Raw genomic sequence first — 23,087 nt, forward strand, 5'->3', positions numbered from 1 at the left:
CACTATAACTCGGCTGGTCTGGCATTTCTTCCAGGAGCTTAGTCTAATTTTTTCTTCAAAAAGACCACTTTTTTTCCACCATTATTTCTAAATGCTTGCTAGGAGGGTACTAAATAGCCATGGATCACTGATGTTCATGCAGAGTTCTCTGATTATGCTTATGGCACCTCTGCTCTTCACTGATTCTATTCTACATTTCCTCTCATATTGTGTGCTATAGAATATTGTTATTTTACCATGTAAATTTGGGACCTGGCCTTGTAATATCTTCCATATATGTGATACCCCTTTCTTCTTACTTTCTAGAGTAAATTTTGAGTTCTGAGATGGTCCCAATAGTTTATATTGTTTAACACTTTCGCCCGGTGACGACTCAGCATTGAGTCCTCCGTAAAACACGGGCAAGTTCGGTGAGGACTCAGCATTGAGTCCTCCGTAAAACACGGGCAAGTTCAGTGAGGACTCAGCACTTGAGTCCTCCGTGCGGCAACAGTAGTGGCATTTTCGGAAATTTCTTGGACATTATATGCATATACTCTTGTGGTGAATTTCGTTGCGAATACATTGATACCAAAATGAAAGTCCTAGGACCAGAATTGAGGTAACAAAGTTGAAAACAGAATACCCATTTTATTGCTCTTTATTAGCGCTCACGGGGGTAACGCTCTGTCACTTTCACTGCTTGTTGTGGATGGTACGCCGGGCTTTTGGACTTTATATTTACATACTCCTGTAGGAAATTCTTTTGCGAACACAATGATACCAAAATGAAAGACTTAAGACGAGAATTGAGATGTCCAAAGTGAAGTGTACACATTTTATTGCTCTGGCTCGCTCGTGGATAACACGCTCTCACTTTCTCACATTCTCACCGGGCTTTTGGGCTTTATATGCATTTAATCCTCTAGAGAATTCTATTGCAAACACATTGATACCAAATTGAAAAGCCTAGGACTGAGAATTGAGATGACAAAGTTGAAAAGAATATTCACTTTTCATAGTGAGAAGCGCCTTTGTTTAATATTTTTAAGTTATTTTTTACATAATTCAAATATTTTTCGCTACCAGGCCCCCAATGTGTGCGGTAATATGCGCGGTCTAAGGGTTAAGGCAAGCGCCCTTTAAGGGTTAAGAGGCTAGTGCGTAAGTTGGAGAATTGGGCAGGATGATCCAGTGGTAAGGGAGTATCAAAGCAATAGGAAGCAGAGCGTTACTGCGAGGGGGGTAAGGTCTCAGGATGGCGAGATATCACGAGCAGTGTCCCACAGGGTTCTATACTTGGACCTATCCTGTTTTTGATAAGACGTAAATGATCTTCCAGAGATTATAACTCATTCCTGTCAATGTTTGCTGATGATGCTAAAATTAAGAGAAGGATTTAGACAGGAATGCACGAGACTACAAGATGACCTGGACAGACTGAAGGAATGGTTCGACAAATAGCTATTAAGAGTTTAATTCGAGCAAATGCAAAGTACTGAAGTTAGGGGTAAGGAGCAGGAGACCGGATACAAGTTACCATTTGGGAGATGAAAACCTTCAAGAATCTGAGAGAAAGACCTGAGAATTGATATCATGCCAGACTTATCCACTGAAGCCCACACCAAGATGATATCATCAGTGGCATATGCTACATAGGCCAACATAAGAACTGCCATTAGTCTTGTATAAGGAAATCATATAGGACCTTGTATACAGTACCATATATATGTCAGACCGATCCTGGAGTATGCAGCTCCAGCGTGGAGTCCATATCTAGTCAAGCACAAGACTAAATTAGAGTATGTTAAAAGGTATGCCACCACACTGGTATCTGAGCCGAGGGGTATGAGCTACAAGGAAAGCCTACGAGAACTGAACCTCATGTCGCTGGAAGAAAGAAGATTTGGGGGAGACATGATCACCACATACAAGATTCTCAGAGGAATTGATAAGGTAGATAGACACAGGTTATTTAACACAGGTGGTACACCCACAAGGGAACACAGGTGGAAACTGAACACGGTACTCAAATGAGCAATAGACATATTAAAAGGAACTTTTTTAGTGTCGGTAGTTAACAAATGGAATGCAGTTGTTTGCAGTTGTGGAATGTGGAATGCAGTCATGGCATTGTTGTGGTGCAGGCGTACTCCATACACATTTTCAAATGTAGATATGATTGAGCCCAACAGGCTCAGGAATCTGTACACCAGTTGATTTACAGTTGAGGTGTGGGATCAAAGAGCTGAAGCTCAACCCTTGCAAGTACAACTATGCGAGGACATTTTCTTCACTTTCCAATCACCTTTCATCACCATGCATATTGCTAATTTCATGGTAGTGTTCTATACTCTTTCAATCATTATCCTGGCATACACGTAGGAAACCTAATGCCTCTTATAGTTCTTACACTTACGACAATCATTTATATTTATATGAAGGTGCAATCATTACTAATTTATAATCACCCACAGGGTTCACATTACAATTATATAACTACAAATATAATTCAATTAAAAATTTCACAGTGCAATACCCATGACCAAATAGCATTATCTATTATAATTTATCAATTATATATAGTGTAATGTATATTAAATTATTAAATATGAAACCCACACAGACTAAGCAGAATATACATAAATCATAGCAGAATAAAATCAATAAATCATTATAGTGTAGGTGTACTAACCTTGCTGTGGTTGTTGCTGAGGATATCCTGGCCTCATTGGTCCAATCATCTGCATGTTACCCTGGCTGCCCTGCATCATAATCTGGCGCCATTCAGGTCTTGAAGGAGGCATCTGTGTTCCAATATTGAGTCCACCAGGTCCTGGGCCAATGTTAACATTAGGTGGTCGAGGTCTTTGTAACATGCCACCAGTGGCCATGGGTGTGCGACTAACCATACCCATGGTACCGGCTGTGCTGACTTGACCTAGGCTATTACTCATGTTACTAGCTGATATAGTCCCCACACTCATGGTAGGCATGGAAGCCCCAGTAATGGTACTACTTGGCATACTAGATGTGGGATTCATGGTTGTAGTTGGTACCATACCAGGCTTCATGGTGGGCATATTAGGGGGTAATGTTTGCTGTGTCATACCACCCATCATTTGACTTGTCCCCATATTGACCATAGGGCCACTAACCATACCTGGTCTCATATTTGGCCGCATGCCTTGGTAGCTCATCTGACCCATATTTTGACCCATCTGGGACATTGGCTGGGGCATAGGTTGACCCATCATCTGTTGCTGCTGCTGCAATAGCGTAACTTGCCGATATTCGGGCGGTGGTGGACGAGACATCATCTGGCCAGTCTGACCGACCATCTGACCCCCTGCTGGAGTCACATGTCGCATCATGGTGCCTGGGCCCATCATCTGTTGGCCAGGATATCGTGGTGGTTGTGGCTGGCTCATAGCATACTGCCCACTCATCTGGCCCTGGTAGAACATCTCATTACTCATTTTGCCATCTGCTCCCATCTGACCACCCAGCTGTCAGAGAAGGACAGGTAACCCAGTCTAGATTAGTAGTAAAAGCATTCTAACCCCCCAACCCCTAAATAAAACTTCCAAATTATACCAAAAACAGATGTACATACATCATCACTATACTGCTTCCAACTTTAATGGGAAGGGAAATCATATACAGTATTTATTAACTTTGTTTGCACATATATATGTAGAAACCAGCAACTAACACAATCATCAAACCAATGTCTACCTAAATGCCAAGAATGCACTGGCTACCCCCATTTTGCCCTAACAGGTGACAAAAAAACAACGTTAAATGTAATGAAACGCCATTTACTCGGTGAGACCCGGAGGCTCCTTGGAGCTGTCCGGGCTGATATGAATGTATTAGTCCCTGGCATCAGTCAATATGCATGGAGTTCTAGACCTACCGAGGACCAAGAACCTAGCCCCCTTAGAGAGGCACGAGGAGCAATGGCCTATAGAAACTCATGTGGTTGGAAGCATTCTATGTCTACCATCTACTGGGTCAGGCACCCAGAAAGGTAAATGCCTCAAAACAAACCCCTATTCTGGTTAAAATATTGTTACTGAAAGCCAAACTAGTGGACAGAACTCCCTAATTGAAAACAAGCAAACGAGCACGACGTCACCGGGCCGCTGTCTGCCCAACTTTCCCCCCCTCCTCTCCCCGGGAGGGAAAAGGGGAGCCCCAGACTACCGTGTCGGCTATCCACCCTGCAGTTCTTAGGCTGGATGTCAAAATATGTGAAAAACCCGCTGACTGGAAGGAGGGAGGGTTGCCAGGGAGCCTCTAGGTCTTACCCAAAAAAGGCACTTATTTACATTCGACGCTGGTTTTCTGGGGGGAGCCCCAAAGAGACTTTCCCAGAGACAATAACAAGAGGGACTTACCCTGGAGGCAGTCGGCCCTCACTCCTCAACGCGAAGTCGAGACAACTGGCTGCAACCGCCGACCCAATGTGGCACAAACCCGACTAGCCCCAGGAACGTTGACAAGGTAGTGAGCACCCAGGACCCTGTTTGTCCTCCAAAAACCCCATGCCAGAATGTCAGCGCAAGACATTTAACCGAAGATGGCAGCCTGCGCAGCAAACTTACGAACGATAGACGTAAGGATAGCACGAGGGCACGAGGATAGACCGCAGGCTGGATGGACTGAATAACCCTGCGGATGACCTGGAAGACCCGAACCCTGGAACAGGGAAGGAAAACCGGGTTAACCCAAAGAGCATCCCCGGCCACCAAGGCAGTGGTGCGCAGATAACGGTGGAGAGCCTCATCCGGACACAACACGTTATCACCCCCCCAAGACAGACCAACCAATAGATCAGAGCCTTCCAACAAAACTTGGAAGGCTTTGATTCGAAAGTGTCACAGACCCAACAGGCAGCATGACTGAGGCACAACCGGTGAGTGTCACCCTGAGACAAGGGGACAGAGCAGCCTTCAAACTCGCACAAAGCAAGTGAGGACGCAGGGGTCGCATCCATTGGACTAAAGAGCCCTCGGGGGGGGTTTCCCAAGCTCCTTAGTTGCATTATCTTGCTAAGGGACGCCCAGGCAAGGTACTGCTAACCAGCACCCAAAAACTACCAAGCAAACTCCTAAAGCTGAACCCCCGGGACATGTTGACCAAATCACACACTAGAAAGTGAAGGGACGACGACGCTTCGGTCCGTCCTGGACTATTCTCAAACCCACGAGGAGGTTTGTGCCTCTCTGAGGGGGCCACTTTTTGGCTCGTGGTCCTCGGTAGGCCTAGAACTTCATGCACATTGACTGATGCCAGGGTCTAATACATTCATATCAACCCGGATAGCTCTGGGGAGCTGAAGGGGCTCCCAAGAAACCAGCGTTGAATGTAATGAAACACCATTTTCTGTGTGAGCCCCGGAGGCTCCCCGGAGCTTACTGGGCTGATGTGTGTGTATTAGACCATGGCATCAGTCGACTGGAGTTCTTGCCTACCGAGAACCATGAGCTAGAATCTTGTCCCCGTCAGAGACGCCAGGTTTTAACCTGGCCTCTAACATCACACACAGAAGGTTTTGAAAAAGTGATTAGTAGTCAAATCAACCAGTTTTATAGAAAACAGTGAACTTCACAACCAAGGTCAATGTGGATTTAGAGCAGGAATATCCTGCCTTTCATAATTAGTCAACACCCGTGACAAAATCATAGAAAGCATTAGAAGAAAAAACAAAACAAAATGCAGATGCAAAGGCACTTGATAAGTCTGAGCGCATAAAGTGAAATCAATCGGAATATCAGGTACCTGGATTGTACCTTGATGGGGTTCTGGGATTTCTTCTACTGCCCAAGCTTGGCTCGGGGTCAGGCTCGATTTGTGAGAGAGCTTGCTTGGTCCAACAGGCTGTTGCTTGGAGCAGCCCCCGGGCTCACATATCTACCACAGGCCGGTTGGTCTAGCACTTCTTCACTAGAAAACTAGTTTTCTTCAAGATGTCCACGTTTGTTCCGGCAATATTGCTTATACTCACTGGGAGTATGTTCAACAACCTTGTATCTCTGATATTCATGCAGTGCTCTCTGATTGTGCCTATGGCACCCCTGCTCTTCAATGGTTCTATTTTGCATTTATTTCATATCATTCACTCCAGTATATTGTTTTTTTACTTTGTAGATTTGGGACCTGGCCCTCCAGTATTTTGCATGCGTATAACATTTGACATCTATCTTGTCTCCTTTCTAGGGAGTACATTTGGAGAGCATCAGCAACCTCTCCCACTCTGAAGGGGAAAGTGAGTATCGAGCATTACCCCCAAGATGGGACAGCACAAGTAATTTGAATAGTACAGTATTGTGATGGGCTCCCTGAATTTCAAAGTTCTCGTAATCCATCCTATCATTTTTCTTGGCTGACGTAATATTTCCATGGTTATGTTCCCAAAACGTTAGGACATCACACATTATTCCAAGATCCTTTACATGCTGCTTTCCTACTATGGTACATTTGACTGTTTTGTACCCTGTACAGTATATTGTTTAAGGTCCTCATTTTTACCGTAGCCGAGTACTGTACCTGGAACTTATGACTTAAACATTTTGAAACAATGCTGTTTGTTCACCAACTTATACAATTGCTGATTTCTGCCATGTTCCCCACCTTTTTTATTTTTCATTCATTTTTTCAACACAATTTATATCTAATCCCAATTACTATTAAGTTTTAGTCTAAGTGTTTTTTTCCTCCCACACCTTGCCCGAAACGCTATGCGTATTAGTGGCTTTAGGTATTGTATGTACTGTACTAGCTCGATCTATAAATCCAATATTATGTTTTAAATCAATTATGAATGTACTTTTCCTGAATACAAAATTTAATTTAATTTATTTTAATTTTCTGCTGCCTAGTCGAAAACTTTATTAATATCTGCTTGTAGTTTTTCAATGTCTTCAGCAGAGGTAATTTTCATGCTGATTTTGTCTCATCTGCAAAGGATGATACGAAGCTGTGACTTGTATTTTTGTCTATACAGTATATGATATGAGAATAAGGAAAAGCAGTAGTGCAAGGACTGTACCCCGAGGTACACAACTTTTAACTGCGACTATTTTATTTGGTTGACTGTTACTCTGTGTTCTGTTAGACAGAAAATATAATATCCACCGTTCTACTTTACCTGTTATTCCCATTGACTTCATTTTGTGTGCTATGACTCCATGGTCACATTCATCAAATACCTTTGCAAAGTTTGTATATACCACAATTGAATTCTGTTTTTCTTCTAATGGTTCAGTGATTTTGTCGTAGTGGTCAAGTAGCTGCAAGAGGCATGATCTTCCCACTCTAAATCCATGTTGGCCTGGGTTGTGGAGGTCATTAATCTATAAAACTGGTGACCTAATTCCTAATCACTTACTCAAATACAGAACATTACTTTTATTATGTGGGACATTAGTGCAACTGGTTTATAATTTTTAGCCAATGCTTTGCTCCCTCCCTTGTGTAAAGGGGCTATGTCTGCTGCTTTAAACGCATCTGGTATCTTCCCCCATGTCCGAGTTCTTCCTCTACACTATACTGAGTGCCTGTACTACCGGCACTTTGCATTTCTTTATAAATATTTTAAGGGTAAAGTAGGGCGTTGGATTTAAAATATTCTATCAAACAGAATGCAAAGAGTAACAGTCAATCAAATAAGATCACTTACACCACAGTCCTTACACCCCTTACACCATTAGGAAAGAGATGGTTGGGTTGACTGCATCAACCTGGACCTAAAACAGGTTTTCGACAGTTCCACATAAAAGGTTCTTCTGCAAACTGGAACATATTGGAAATGTGACAGGTAGGCTTCTAACATGGCTGAAAATTTTTCTAACTGACAGAAAATGAGGGCAGTAATCAGAGGCAATGTATTGGACTGGAGAAATGTCATGAGTGGAGTACCACAAGGTTCAGTTCTTGCACCGGTAATGATCATTGTCTACATAAATGATCTACCAGATGGAACACAGAATTATATGAACATGTTTGCTGATGATGCTAAGATAACAGGGAAGATAAGAAACTTAGATGATTGTCATGCCCTTCAAGAAGACCTGGACAAACAAGTGTATAGAGCACCAATTGGCAAATGAAATTTTATTGTGAATAAATGCCATGTTTTGGAATGTGGAATAGGTTAACAGACCCCCCCCCCCACACACAACTTATAAATTATGTGAGAAATCTTTAAAGAATTCTGTTAAAGAAAGATCTAAGGGTGGTCCTAGATAGAAAAGTATCACCAGAGGTTCACAAAGAACATCGTGGGGAGACTATGCTACACTACCTAATTTCAGAATTGCTTTTAAATACACAGATGATGAATTAAAGAAATTGTTTACGAAATTTGTTAGACCAAAGCTGGAATATGCAGTGGTTGTATGGTGCAATATCTTAAAAAGCACATCAACAAACTGGAAATGGTGCAAAGACATGCAACTAAATGGCTCCCAGAACTGAAGGACAAGAGCTATGAGGAGAGATTAGAGGCATTAAATGTGCCAAAACTAGAAGATACAAGAAAAAACCAGCATTGAAAGTAATGAAATGCCATTGTCTGGGCAAGCCACGGAGGCTTCCTGAAGCTATTCAAACTGATATGTACTAAATTAGTTTGGGGGTTATCCGTCACAGGAGTCCTTATGTCTACCGGGAACCACGAGCCAGAACCTGGTCCTCTCAGAGAGGTCCTCTCTCTCAATGGCCTATGAGCACCTTACATTTAAAGGACTGTATGTCATAATTGCCATCAACCGGGAAAGGCTCCCAGAAAAATAGGCAAAACAAAACGGACTACAATCTGGTGAAAATTGCGACCTATGTCCAAACATAGCCAAAGAACTCCCCCCAGAAAAAAAACAAATAAGCAATACTTCATCCAACAAACATTTCTGCTCATTAGTGCTCCCACCCAAAGGGGGGAGGGGAAGCTGCCAGCCCACCAATCCAGTTCTAGAACGATGAAGATCGCTGACCAGAGGGAGGGATGGCATCAGGGAGCCTCTGGCGCTCGCCCAGAAAATAGTGTTTCATTACATTCAACAATGCTTTTCTGTGGGAAGCCTCTTTGGTTCCTTGAAGCTAACTACCCACAGATAAGAAAAAACAAGGACTTACCCAGGAGGCGGCAGCACCGCAGGTCTCAAGGTGAAGAAGAGACTGACGGCTGCAACAGTCTCCCCAATGCAACAAGGCCGAAGAGGGCTCAGGATGGTCATGAGATACTTGGCGGCCAGGACCCTGTTAGACCTCCAAAACTCCTGCGCCCGAATGTCGACCCAAGACATATTACCAAAGACAGCAACAAGAGCAGCATACTACCTCACATCACAGGCACAATAGTAGACCACGGGCTGGCCAGACTCAAGCATGCAAGTCCGACAGAATGCATGTCACGCCCCCAACGAAAGGAAATGGAGGTCTGCCAGCCAGGAAGACTCTGGCACCTCGTAACGTACCTAGTAAGGAAAAGAGGAGCCAAACTCAAAAGAAGAAGGATCCATTATCAAGGCGTAATCCGGGTCTCGTCGGAGGTAAGCCCCAAGGTTCTCCCACACCTTTCTTTGCGGGATGTGGGCTGAAGAAAACTTTCGAAAGGAGGGAACCGAGGAACCCAAAGGAACCCTGGAACCGAACCCATATCAAACTCGTACAGGGAAGGGAGATAGGTACCACTGCACCATGGGTACCAATACCCAAGCAGGGTCAAATGGGGCTCAAGACCCTTCCCCCCCCCCCCCCCCAAGGCCTCCAAACCCTCTGCCTTTGGAGAAAAGGCAGAGTCTATGGGGAAAAGCAGGGAAGAAGGGGGCCCACCGTCATTACCCAAAAGCTCTGGCAGGAGGAACAGGCTCGAATGCCTCCACCGCCGATCCGGAAGGGGCAGTCCCCGAAGCCGTCCAAGTCTCACCACCAAGAAAGCCCTGCCCTGATTCTGAAACCCTCAGACGTTTGGGAGCCGATAGTAGGGAGTTGGGGGGAGCAGGATGAACCACAGCAGGGAAAGGACAAGAGGGCGAGAATGAAACCAAAGTCGAGGCGACTAACGCCCCTAAGTCTGGGTCCCTATAACCAAAGTGGAGCAGCTGTGGGGCATCCGAAAAGGCAACCAACCTAGCATGTTGCAGCACCCTAAACCGTGCATGCAATGCTGAAGCTGCCTGCACCCAAATATCAATATCATTGGACTGGGTGAATTGGAGTTCAAGCAAGGAACACCACTCGCAAGACTCTGGGTCGAAGATGTCATTGACCCAACAAGCAGAAAACCCGAGACAAGGGGACAGAGCAACCATAAAACCAACACGAAGAGAGATGGGACTCAAGAGGACACATCCATTGGACCAATGAGCCCAATTTGAGTTTCCAGGGCCCTTAGGCTGACTGCTAAGGGAAGCCCAGGCAAGGTACTGCTAACCTGTTATTCCAGAACTACCAAGCAACAATCAAAATACTGAACCCCTGTGACGTGTGCAATCACGGGGAGCTAGTGGAGGGCCACAAAAATAACACAAGTGGTCCTACAGCCACACCAGGCAAAACAAAACAAAAAAGAACCACCCTGCAAAAACAACGTCTCCAGGAGGAACAGAACTCGCCACTATGCGTATTATAAGACAGCTACACAGTACCTTGTGCCCCAGCCAGCGACAATGCTACCTCCTACCCAAGGCCAAACAGTGGTAGGACAAACCCCAGCTGACCCCAAGGGCCAGCAATTACCGAGCAGCAAAAGAACTATGCGGAAGTAGCCCCCGAACAGTTTGTGGAAGGTAACCTCAAACTGCAAGGGCAGTACTTACAGGGCACCATGGGAAGGTAACCCCTAGGTGCATGCAGCCCCAGTACTTCAAGAATAACACCTGGCTCGCATACCACCACACTGCTCGAAGATTGGAGCCAGAGTCGATCGACCACCACCCAACATAACAGCCTCAGAACTAGGGTTGGGTAGCCGGCACAGGAAGACTGGGACCCCCCTCCCCCTGCTTGCTTGTTTGCTTTTCAGTTTGCAATGTTTAACCAGCTGTAGTGTGTTTTGGGATTTATACCTTTCTGGTTGCCTGACCTGGTAGATGGCAGACAGACTGCTTCCAGCTACATGGGGGTGTCTATAGGTCATTGCTCCTCGTGCCTCTCTAAGGGGGACAGGTTCTGGCTCGTGGGCCACAGTAGGCTTAGAACTCCATCGACTGTCAGTTGCCACAGTCTAATATATACACATCAGCCCGGTATAGCTCCAGGGAGCCGGAGGAGCTCTCCACAGAAACTTCACTGGTAATGGGAACTTGTTTGGCTTAAGTTTTTTCCTTAAATAACTTTTTCCCAGGTATCAACTATTGAGCATGCCATTTTCACTTCCTACACAGATTTGCCCAGATGTTAGTACAGTGTTCTACGGTGGGAGTACACCTGGGATCATTCTCAACTCCTAATCTGAAATCCTGGATTTGAATTCCAAGTAGGACAGAAATGATTGAGCAAGTTTCCCTTCACTTAATGCCACTGTTCACTTAGCAGTAAATAGGTACCGGGAGTTAGTCAACTGTTGTCGAGTTGCGTCCTGTAGAGGTCAATAGTCTGACCTTGGGGCAAACTCAATGCAAGCCTTACATTTATACATACATAGGCATTTACCCTGACATAATGAATTACAGTATTATCATTAAAATATAAAGTTCCTTCAGTAAATATAAAGTCAAAGTACTTATTTAGAATGCCATTTATTTCTTTGCCATTATTCACTTGGCTTAACTCATTTTTCTGAGAATCTGTGGAGAATCTACTATTACTGTCAGCTAAGTGTACTCGTTGCCACATATTTTCGTGAGTCAATGTACCTGACTCTTCAACATGTGTGTGTGTGAATCTGTCAGTCTCTCAAGACTCAGATTCTGAATGCCTTGCTAGCATTCAGTATTTAGCTATTTCTCTCTCAGTGTCTCAAGTTCAACATTGAATATTTGCCTGCAGCAAGTTTAATAATGCTATTATAGCTCCCTGGAGCATACCTGGAGGGGGTCTCGGGAGCTCTTCTACTCTCCGAGCCCAGCCTGAGACCAGGCTCAACTTGTGATAACCTGGTCCAACAGGCTGTTGCTTGGAATAGCCCACAGGCTCACATATCCACTACAGCCTGGTTGGTCCGGCACTTCTTACAAGAACTTGTCCAAGTGCCTCTTGAATACATCCACGTTTGTTCCGGCAATATTTCTAATACTTGCTGGGAGGGGGTTGAACAGCCGTGGACCCCTATTCCCAGAACAGTAAAGGTTCCCCATAACCGGTTAAAAAATTTGCCTGGTGCACATGCAATTTATCTTTCTCTCTCTCTCCAAGGGTATCTATTCATATCATTGGTATGTACAATCCATGTCCTCATGTATAGGTACTAAGTATACTAAGCATACTTAGTACAGTATACATTTAGTACTAAGTATACACTAAGTATAGACTACTAACCTGTGCACCAGCAGTCATGGGTGAAGGTCCTCCCGCCTGTGACCCTGGTGGTATTGGTGATGGGCCCCGAGGTCCCCCTGGGTAAGGCCCCCTTACCCCAGTCCCCATAGCTCCAGCCATCTGATACTGTTGAGGAGTTAAAGTACCAGGCTGAGAAGAATTGGGGTAGGAGCCCATAGGTGACATGCGATTTTGGTATGGCACCATTCCTCCTGGCATCTGTGCTTGCTGTTGGTTTCCTGGCTGCTGCTGCTGGGCCTGTTGCTGCTGCTGTGATTGTTGTTGGGGCTGCTGTTGATGATGGTGTTGCTGCTGTTGCTGTTGCTGCTGCTGCTGTTGTGCCATTTGTTGTTGTAATAATTGTCGCTTTTTAATTTCCATTTCACTCATACCACTATTTTGATTGTTGTACATGGCATTTGTTTGATTCATGTTACTAGTATACATTTGATTATTAATGCTCCCTGGCTGAGCCATCATGCCAGGGCCTGCAGGATTATTAATGTTATTTAACTGATAATCGGCAAAACCCTGCCGAATATTATTAGGTCCAGTGGACACCATCTTTATTTGATGTTGCTCTGCCATTTGCTTCAGAGTTTGAGCAGCAGGAATCATGTCAGATTGGCCCATTCGTATTTTTGGCACACTACTGGTGGCAGAGAAGGGAGTTGGGGAGCCAGACGTACTAGAGGTGGAGGTGGGGTTGAATGAGGTTTGGGTGAAGGAGGTAGGTGGGGTAGAGGTATGAGACACTGGGGGAGTTCCTGGATATTGTGAAAACACTGGAGAAGCTGAGGAAGTAGATGTACCCCCTGCCTTACTCATAGCAACCTGAGGGCTCTGAGCATTAGCATTCCCACTTGCAACACCACTGTCACTACTAACACTAGACGGTTCATTATCGAATAAATTATCCACAGATTCCTCTTTCACAAAATCACCCAAACCAGAGTTACTATTTTCTTGTTTAATATTGTCAAAATCTAAATCACTCATAAACTGATCAAAATTGATCCCCATATCATCAATATCACCAATGTTACCAAAGTCATCAATGTCATCAAGGAGGGTGATGTCTAGATCTTGCTGCTCTTTTTTGACATCATCTACAGGGGAGCCATTTGAGGCAGAGGTAGTAGCACCTGTAGGCACAGGAGATTCCGTTTTTTTTATATTAGGAAGTTGTTGCACCATTTGAAAATCGTTGATGTCTCCTGTTGCTCCACTGGATTGGGATGAGCCAGCATGAATAGGGCCCCCATGAGGAGGCCCACCATGAGGACCACCACCATGGGAAGGATTGCTATGCATGGGTCCCCCATGAGGTGGGCCACCATTATTCAAACGTTGCTTTTTGGCAGCTGGTTCATTTTCATGGGTCTCGCCAGATGAAGTGGTCTGGTCATGCCCTCGGGCAAGCATCTTCGACTGCTGAAAAAAGATAAATTTTGTTAAAAGTTAAGAGCACAATAACACAAACTAGTTTACTGCTTACCCCTCACGGTAATCTATAATTTATACCAAACCAAACCAAACCAAACCACAGTTGCAAAATATTGAAAGGCTAGATAAAAATTTCAATATGTATACTGTATTGTGCTTGCTCCAGACTTTTTTCTCATCCTCATAATGAACATAAATGACAAACTATATTACAGTACTGTATTATCATTTGCAAATGTCACAATAATTTTGATGAAAGTACAGCATAGAGGTCATGCCAACCCTCCAAGCTTATGCAAATAAGGTTTTTCAATGTGATACAATGTTTAATATTACTGTATGTTTAATGAAGATAAGTTTCAGCTTAAGCGCTACAGAAAAAACTAACATATAAAAACAAAACTTTCATAAAACAATCAACTCACACTATAGAACGAAAAAGCAATACAAGAGATTTGGGAGATGGACGAAAAGGTGGTGGCCGAAGTTGAGAATCTGAAATTGCAAGAATTCATCATTCATCACCTTGAGGTTACCTTGAGGTGCTTCCGGGGCTTAGAGTCCCTGCAGCCCGGTTGTCAATCAGGCCTCCTGGTTGCTGGACTGGTCAACCAGGCTGTTGGATGCTGCTGCTTGCAGCCTGATGAACGATTCACAGCCTGGTTGATCAGGTTTCTTTTGGAGGTGTTTATCCAGTTCTCTCTTGAACATTGTGAGGGGTCAGCCAGTTATGCCCCTTATGTGTAGTGGAAGCGTGTTGAACAGTCTCGGGGCTCTGATGTTGATAATTCTCTCTCTCTCAGAGTACCTGTTGCACCTCTGCTTTTCAACGGGGGTATCCTGAACATCCTGCCGTGCCTCCTGGTCTCATGTGATGTTATTTCTGTGTGCAGGTTTGGGACTATCCCCACTACTATTTTCCATGTGTTAATTATTATGTATCTCTCCCACCTGCGCTCAAGGGAATACAGATTTAGGCTCTTTAGTCGGTCCCAGTAGTTTAGATGTTTTACTGAGTGGATTCTAGCAGTAAAGGATCTCTGCACAGTCTGCAGGTCAGCAAACTCATGGATGCATGAAGAATTGGAATGGAAGTGACAGCTGAACAGAGGAATTACAGAATCAGTGGTAAAGACAAAGCCACTGCCTTGATCACTTTATCCTTACCTTATGTTCACTATTGTGGTTGTGAGGATCAATGTTCGTACTGTCCAACTGACCAGACCATTTGGTTAGTGGTCTGGCCAGCCAGGCTCTGTTAGATGCAGCTGCTTGGCCTGACTTGTGAATTACAATTCAGTTGATCACACAGTTGAACAATAGCGAGATGCATCAAATGAACAAATCCACAAGGGTTCGAGGGTTCGAACCTACGTCCAAGAGGATCCCAGACACTGCCTTAATCGACTGAGAAGTCAGTCGATTGAGGCAGCATCTGGGATCCTCTCGGACCTAGGTTCGAACCCTTGTAATAGCCCTTGCATGTGGATTTGTTCTTGTTACAGCTATTTTATTGAGTACTTTATAAGTAAATTCTTTCAAAATGAGTACTCCCAAAATTTTTATACTGTCTTTTCATTCTATTGTGTGATTTGGCAGTGGCATTCGGTACTATGGGTTTTGTGCTAAATTTGAATGTTACTCTTATTCTGTGTGAATCGTTTGCAGAGTTGTTTGGCGTTTTTGAGGTTTTGCTCTTTGTTTCTCTTCTGTTGTAGGTAAAGTTCTACTGAATTTTTTATGCTTTCTTGATGTGATGGTAAATTGTCACTTGCTCTTTGAACCTCTGGGGAATGTCAGATTTCAGCTCTGGTCACATGTAGGTCAAACAAAACTTCCCTGTCTGATATGACCTAGTTGCATGGCACAATCTGAGCGAGGTACATTCAGCAAGCCATTGGAGCTCATCCAGAAAGAGGCCTTTCATTCCTTTCAATGCTGGACTTTTTCCATATCCATAGAGCAGGAACTAGATCTTCATTACACCATGTTATTTCTTGTTGCCCATTGAAAACCCCAATTTCCATCAATTTGGAGGTTTGCTTTGTCCTTCATATTGTCTACTCTCAAAAAAATACATGACATCCACAAAGGATGCTATGGTACTATAGTTTGTGTATTGCTTATGTCTGATACAGAAGCATGTATGACAAATTAGAAGAAAACTCACTGGGTTGTACTGTCACTTGTACCCCAGACACAGCTGGGACTTAGCACCCAAATAAATAACAAAATATCTTTATGAATGATGTACAAAACCCTACCTACCGTGCGGGTCTACCTTGTGTAGCTTCCCGGGTATCAATGGTCCCGCAGCCCGGTCTCCGACCAGGCCTCCCGATTCGTTGTTTGGTCAACCAGGCTGTTGGACATGGCTCCTCGCAGCCTGATGTACGAATCATGCCTCGTTGAGCAGGTATTCTCTGGAGGTGTTTGTTGAGGTCTCTCTTGAACACTGAGAGGCCAGCCAGTTATGCCACTTATAAGTAGTGAGAGTGATGAAAAGTCTTGGGTCCTTGATGTTGATGGAGTTCTCTCTCAGAGTACCTGTTGCACCTCTGCTTTTCAACAGGGGTATTTTGCACATCCTGTCATGCCTCCTGGTCTCATGTGATGTTGATACCTGGTTGATGGGGTTCTGGGAGTTGTTCTACTCCTCAAGCTCAGCCCGAGGCCATGCTTGACTTGTGACAGTTTTATCCACCAGGCTGTTGCTTGGAACAGCCCGCAGGCCCACATACCCACCACAGCCCGGTTGGTCCGGCACTCCTTGGAGGAAACAATCTAGTTCAAACAGTCTGGTTGACCAGTCCAGCAACGAGAAGGCCTGGTCGACAATCGGCCGCGGGGACGCTAAGAACCGGAAACACCTCAAGGTAACCTGAATGTAAGGTGGTCAGCCCCTGGTCCTAACTCGTGGAATTTCCATATTTACAGAGAAGTGTAAAGAAACGTATTACTGAACCAGTAATAATAATACCTGTACTAGTAATAATACCAGTATAATCAAAAACACACAAAAAATACTGGAAGGTCAGGTTTCAAATCTACACAGTAGAATAACAATATAATGGAGTGAAACGATATGGAAAGAAATGCAGAATAGAACCAGTAAACAGCAGAGGTGCCATACCTTACCTTGACCTTGCCATAGAAACAATCAGATACAGAGAACATGGTATAAACATCAGAGGTCCACGGTTGTTCAATATCCTCTCCATGAGCATAAGAAATATTGCTGGAACAAAAGTGGACATCTTCAAGAGAAAACTGGATAGTTCGGCCCCGAACTCTCGGGGCCGGGCTCTCTCTCGGGCCCGGCCCGAGACGTGGAAGATACTGTAGGGCTCAAATCTACACAGTAAAATAACAACATACTGGAGTGAACGATATGGAAGAAAATGCAGAATAGAACCAGTGAAGAGCAGGAGTGCCATAGGCACAATCGGAGAACTGTATAAACATCAGAGGTCTGCAGTTGTTCAACATCCTCTCAGCAAGCATAAAAAATATTACCGGAACAACCGTGGACATCTTCAAGAAGAAACTATGTTGTTTCCTCCAAGGAATGCCAGACCAACCGGGCTGTGGTGGGTATGTGGGCCTGTGGGCCGCTCCAAGCAACAGCCTGTTGGACCAAGCTCTCGCAAGTAAAACCTGGCCGGGCTTGGGAAGTTGAACTCCCAGAACCCTATCCAGGTACAATCCAGGTAGTAGCATCAGAGCTCAGTGTAATAGGGGAAAAAAGCATTGAAGTAGGCAAGATATCAGAAGTACTTATATAGAGCAGGAGAACTCTTCTGCTCTGAAAGGGGAAGTGATCAGTGAAGTGACCAGTGATTTGCTCATTGCAAATACAGTAGTATTAGCATTGCTGTGGGATCTCTGGATTTAAACACACTCATAATCCATTGGAAGAATGCAAAGAATAACAGTCAAATAAAATGAAGTTCAAGCACAGCGAGTAGCTCTGTACTCCAGAACACAGTCCTTGCACCAATGCTTTTTCTCATATGAGATATACCCAAAAATGCAAGTTACATCTTTATGTCACCCCTTGCAAATGACATAAAATAATGATAATTACTTCTGTAGCAGAGACGAAAAAGTACAAGCCGATATAAGAAATTTCTTCTATTGGTTGCATAATAAAAAAAATATTCCATTCACCTGGACTGTTTGGGTCTTAAACCGTGGACCCCACGCGTGTGAAGCCATAGCTCTATCGACTGGCTATGGGTCCAGGCTCGAGACCCATACAATCCAGACCAATGGAATGTTTATTTCCACGGAAGTGTGGTTGGTAATTTATAATAAAATGATGTTTATCAGCAATAAATTTCATGTAAAGGATCTGGAAATAATGTCTGATGTTCAGTGAACATAACTAAGCAAAATACTGTATAGCATCAGCCAGGAAAATGAAAGAATAGATTATGAGAACCTTCAAATCCAGGGATCACACCACAATGCTCATACTATTCAAATCATTTGTACTTAGATGGGGTTCTGGAAGTCTTTCTACTCCCAAAGCCTAGCCAGGAGCCAGGATCTACTTGTGAGAGCTTGGTACCTGGTTGATACCTGGTTGATGGGGTTCTGGGAGTTCTTCTACTCCCCAAGCCCGGCCCGAGGCCAGGCTTGACTTGTGAGAGTTCGGTCCACTAGGCTATTGCTTGGAGCGGCCCGCAGGCCCACATACCCACCACAGCCCGGTTGGTCTGGCACTCCTTGGAGCAATAAATCTAGTTTCCTCTTGAAAATGTCCACGGTTGTTCCGGCAATATTTCTTATGCTTGCTGGGAGGACGTTGAACAACCGTGGACCTCTGATGTTTATACAGTGTTCTCTCTCAATAGCGTGGTCCAACACGCTATTGCTTCGAGCGGCCCACAGGCCCACATGTCCACCACAACCGGTTGGTCCGGCACTTCTTAACTACTGTACCGCACTGCGCAACGCACCTTGAGGCTCTCGATGGGTGGTGCACAACACGCCTCAGGTCTCTCATAGGTATAGTGCACAATTCAAAAGTGGTGCACAATGACGCGGGTACGAAATGGATGTGATCGTCTAGTGATCGTCCGCCATTTTGAAAAAAAATCCCAGCATACCCCAGAGCCGTGGGAACCCTCTGTTTCAAGGAAGCAACCATGTCTGACTCATCGTCTACAAGCTCCCGGTCCATGGTCAGCCGCAGTCCAGCAAAATGATTCTCGGAGGACGAGATACGGAATGTATTGTATGATGATTTAGACTACAGTCCTGAAAAAGACCTAACACAGGGGGGTTGGACTTGAGTGATGGGGACACGGAGGTGGACTATGTTGCGAGTGTGTACAGTACACGCACCTCGCTCGGCCTGCCTCGCCGCCCTGGGTCAACACCGCTAGGTGTCACCATCCCCATGTGTGTTTCCCGATGCAAGTTTATTTAGTGATACAACAAGTGAAGAATCATTCTCGGGTTTCAGTGACATAGGCTCCAATACAACAGAAACAGAAAATAACATGATGTTTAACAGTGATAAATTCCAGGTACTCAGGTACGGTAAAAATGAGGACCTTAAACATAATACAGGGTACAAAACACAATCAAATGTGCCCATAGTAGGAAAGCAGCATGTAAAGGATTTGGGAATAATGATGTCTGATGACCTAATGTTTAAGGAGCATAACCAAGTAAATGTTACGTCAACGAGAAAAATGATTGGATGGATTACGAGAACTTTCAAATCCAGGGATCCCATCACAATGGTTGTACAGTACCGTACTATACAAATCACTTATAATGTCCCATCTTGAGTACTGCTCAGTACTCACTCACCCCTTCAGAGCAGGAGAGATTGCTGAAATAGATGGAATACAGAGAACATATACGGCATACATAGACGCAATAAAGCACCTAAATTATTGAAATCATCTCAAAGCTCTCCAAATGTACTCACTAGAAAGAAGATGAGAGAGATATCAAATAATATACACATGGAAAATACTGGAATTTATTTGGTATATAAATACCAAATCTACATAGTAAAATAACAACATACTGGAGTGAATGATATGGAAGAAAAATGCAGAAAAGAACCAATGAAGAGCAGGGGTGCCATAGACACAATCAGAGAACACTGTATAAACATCAGAGGTCCACAAATCCACAAGGGCCTGTGACGAAGATTCGAACCTATGTCCGAGAGCATCCCAGACGCTGCCTTATTAATCGACTGAGCAATGACATTTACCATGTTGTAGCTCAGTCGATTAAGGCAGCGTCTGGGATGCTCTCGGACGTAGGTTCGTATCCTCATCACAGCCCTTGTGGATTTGTTCATATGATGCATCACGCTATTGTGATTTCTGTGTGTCCACAGTTGTTCAACATCCTCCCAGCGAGCATAAGAAATAATTGCCGGAACAACCGTGGACATGAGAAAACTAGATCATTTTCTCCAAGGAGTGCTGGACCAACCGGCCTGTGGTGGATATGTGGGCCTGCGGGCCGCTGCAAGCAACAGCCTGGTGGACCAAACTCTCACAAGTCAAGCCTGGCCTCGGGCCAGGACTTTCACATGATTGGTTCCTGCTGCTTCTCAGGTGCCTGCACTTTGAGAACAATGATAATGAAGACAGACATGACAGACTGTTTAAGGTGCAGATGATATTTAGCGATATGAGAGGAAAGTTCCGTCACTATTTTGAACCAGGACAGAATGTCGTGATTGATCAATCGCTAGTCCTCTTAAAGGGACGACTGGTGTTCAAGCAGAACATTCCATCAAAACGGCACCGGTTTGGACTCATGTTTTTCGTGCTGTGTGATTGCGAAACTGGTATCATCATGGACATGATACTGTATTCAGGTACAGACGTTGACATACCAGGTCAAGATCCACACGAGTTCTCAGACAGTGTCGTGAAAACACTCATGGAACCGTTGCTGAACAAGGGGCATATCCTGTTCACAGACAACTACTATACCAGCCCCTTGCTGAGCAGACTCCTCCTTGGCCACAACACTGGCATATGTGGCACTGTCAAGGCACACAGGAGGGAAATGCCAGTGTTTGGCATTGGTATTGCAGTAGGTGATTGCCAGCTGCAAAAGTGTGAACAAATGTTATCAGTGCGCTGGAGGGACAAACACGAGGTGAATATGTTGACAACTATTCACACCAGTGCCATGTTGGATAGTGGCAAAGTGAACTTTGCAACAAAGTTCCCAATATATAAACCTGATGTGTCACTGACTACAACGTAAATATGTGGCAAGTTGATAAATGCAACATTATGGTTGGTGCCGTCGAGTGCGTGCGAAAATCTATGATGTGGACGAAGAAATTTATTTTCCACCTCATTGACGTTGCAGTGCTGAACTGTTTCAACATGACCAAATCCACAAGGGCCGTGAAGAGGGTTCGAACCTACGTCTGAGAGGATCCCAGACACGCCTTAATCGACTAAGCTACGACATGGTCAAAAGAATTGCAACCGCAAAATCAACGTGACCTATCACGGACCCTGCAGTCTCTCCGAGACACAAACCAGTGTTTTACACAATTCCCCCCATGCACCTGAGCTCTGCCAATAAGCTATTCTACCTCTTCGCCCTTACTTCAATACACACAGAAATCATAATAGTGTGATGCATCAAATGAATGCATCACACTATTGTGATTTCTATGTTTTCAATATGTATCTCATGAAATCTGGCAAGAGTGTACATTCAGTGTTGCTCTAGTGTCACAACTTCTCATGAAGCATGGGGTGGAGGGCTGTGTTGCAACATGTGGGATGCCAGCAACAATGCCTCATGCAGTTTCTGACAGACTCAGGGGTAAGCACATTCTGGCTGTACACAAGCTTGGTTATATGCCAGGCACAGGCGCATGGGACAAGGGTAAACGCGCCCGAGTTATCTGCAAGAACATACGACATAGGGAACGCAAGCAAAGATGCATCTGCACCTGATGCGTCGAGTGCAAAGTTCCCCTATGCCCCGTTGACTGCTTCACTGATTATCACACACTCGCGCAGTTCTAAGTGTGTTGATAGGGGATGTATAGTCTACGGCACGGGCGACCACTGAGACGTGACGTGAGGCCCCATTTTCTGGACACCACTGCAGCCTAGTACACTTTTGACATTTTTTTCAACAGATATATGATCAGGGAAGGGTATTTAACACTTTAGGAAGAACAAAAATAAATTGTGAATAATTTATTTTTGGCACACCATGGGTTTGTTATATTTTAAGGCTGAGCACTGCAGTAGTTAAAGAAAACTATCTAGTTTTCTCTTGAAGATGTCCATGGTTGTTATGGCAATATTTCTTATACACGCTGTGAGTATGCTCTCTAGAATGGAACACAGTTGCACAATGACAGCCCCTTTCAAAGCTGGAGAAATTGCTGACCTGGAGAGCTATCCTTTATGGCTATAATCCACACAGTTAAGCACCTAAAACTATTGGGACAGTCTGTATTCTCTTGAGTGCAGGCGGGAGAGATACATAATAATTTACATGTGGAAAATAGTAGAGGGGCTAGTCCCAAACCTGTACACAGAAATAACACCACACGAGACCAGAAGGCACGGCTGGATGTGCATAATACTCCCTGTTGAAAAGCAGAGGTGCAATAGGTACTCTGCGAGAGAACTCTATCAACACCAGAGGCCCGAGACTGTTCAACACGCTTCCACCACACATAACGGGGGCATAACTGGCCGACCCCTCGCAGTGTTCAAGAGAGAACTTGATGAACACCCAAAAAGGATACCAGATCAATCAGGCTGTGATTCACACATCAGGCTACAAGCAGCCGAGTCCAACAGTCTGGTTGACCAGTCCAGCAAAGAGAGGCCTGGTCGAGGACAGGGACGCTGAGATGTTAAGCCCCGAAATCATCGCAAGGTATGCTGAATAACTGTGGACCTCCGATGTAAATACTGTACAATGTTCTCTGATTGTGCCTATGGCACCCCTGCTCTTCACTGGTCCTATTCTGCATTTTCTTCCATATCATTCACTCCAGTATGTTATGTTATTATGCAGATTTGGGACCTGGTCCCCCCCCCCCTTCCCCACACGTTTTTCCACAGGTATATTATTTGGTATCTCTCTCGTCTCCTTTCTACCGAGTCCATTTGGAGAGCTTCGAGATGATCTCAATAATTTAG

At 44.6% G+C, this 23,087-nt stretch overlaps 1 protein-coding gene across 5 annotated transcripts in view; it reads right to left on the bottom strand.

The window, feature by feature from the left end:
* Positions 1 to 23,087, bottom strand: part of LOC123763146 (collagen alpha-1(I) chain) — a 118,927-nt gene that overhangs the window by 14,164 nt on the left and 81,676 nt on the right. For 3 of the 5 annotated variants that reach the window (XM_045750104.2, XM_045750103.2, XM_045750106.2), the window contains 2 exons: positions 12,466 to 13,899; positions 2,675 to 3,488 (listed from right to left, as the gene is read on the bottom strand). In XM_045750104.2, the coding sequence (XP_045606060.1) occupies positions 2,675 to 3,488; positions 12,466 to 13,899 (2,248 nt within the window). The remainder of the gene's footprint in view (positions 1 to 2,674; positions 3,489 to 12,465; positions 13,900 to 23,087) is intronic. The other 2 variants (XM_045750105.2, XM_045750107.2) reach the window with 2 other exon arrangements.

Source organism: Procambarus clarkii, chromosome 49 (assembly GCF_040958095.1).
Source record: "Procambarus clarkii isolate CNS0578487 chromosome 49, FALCON_Pclarkii_2.0, whole genome shotgun sequence".
NCBI lineage: Eukaryota > Metazoa > Arthropoda > Malacostraca > Decapoda > Cambaridae > Procambarus > Procambarus clarkii.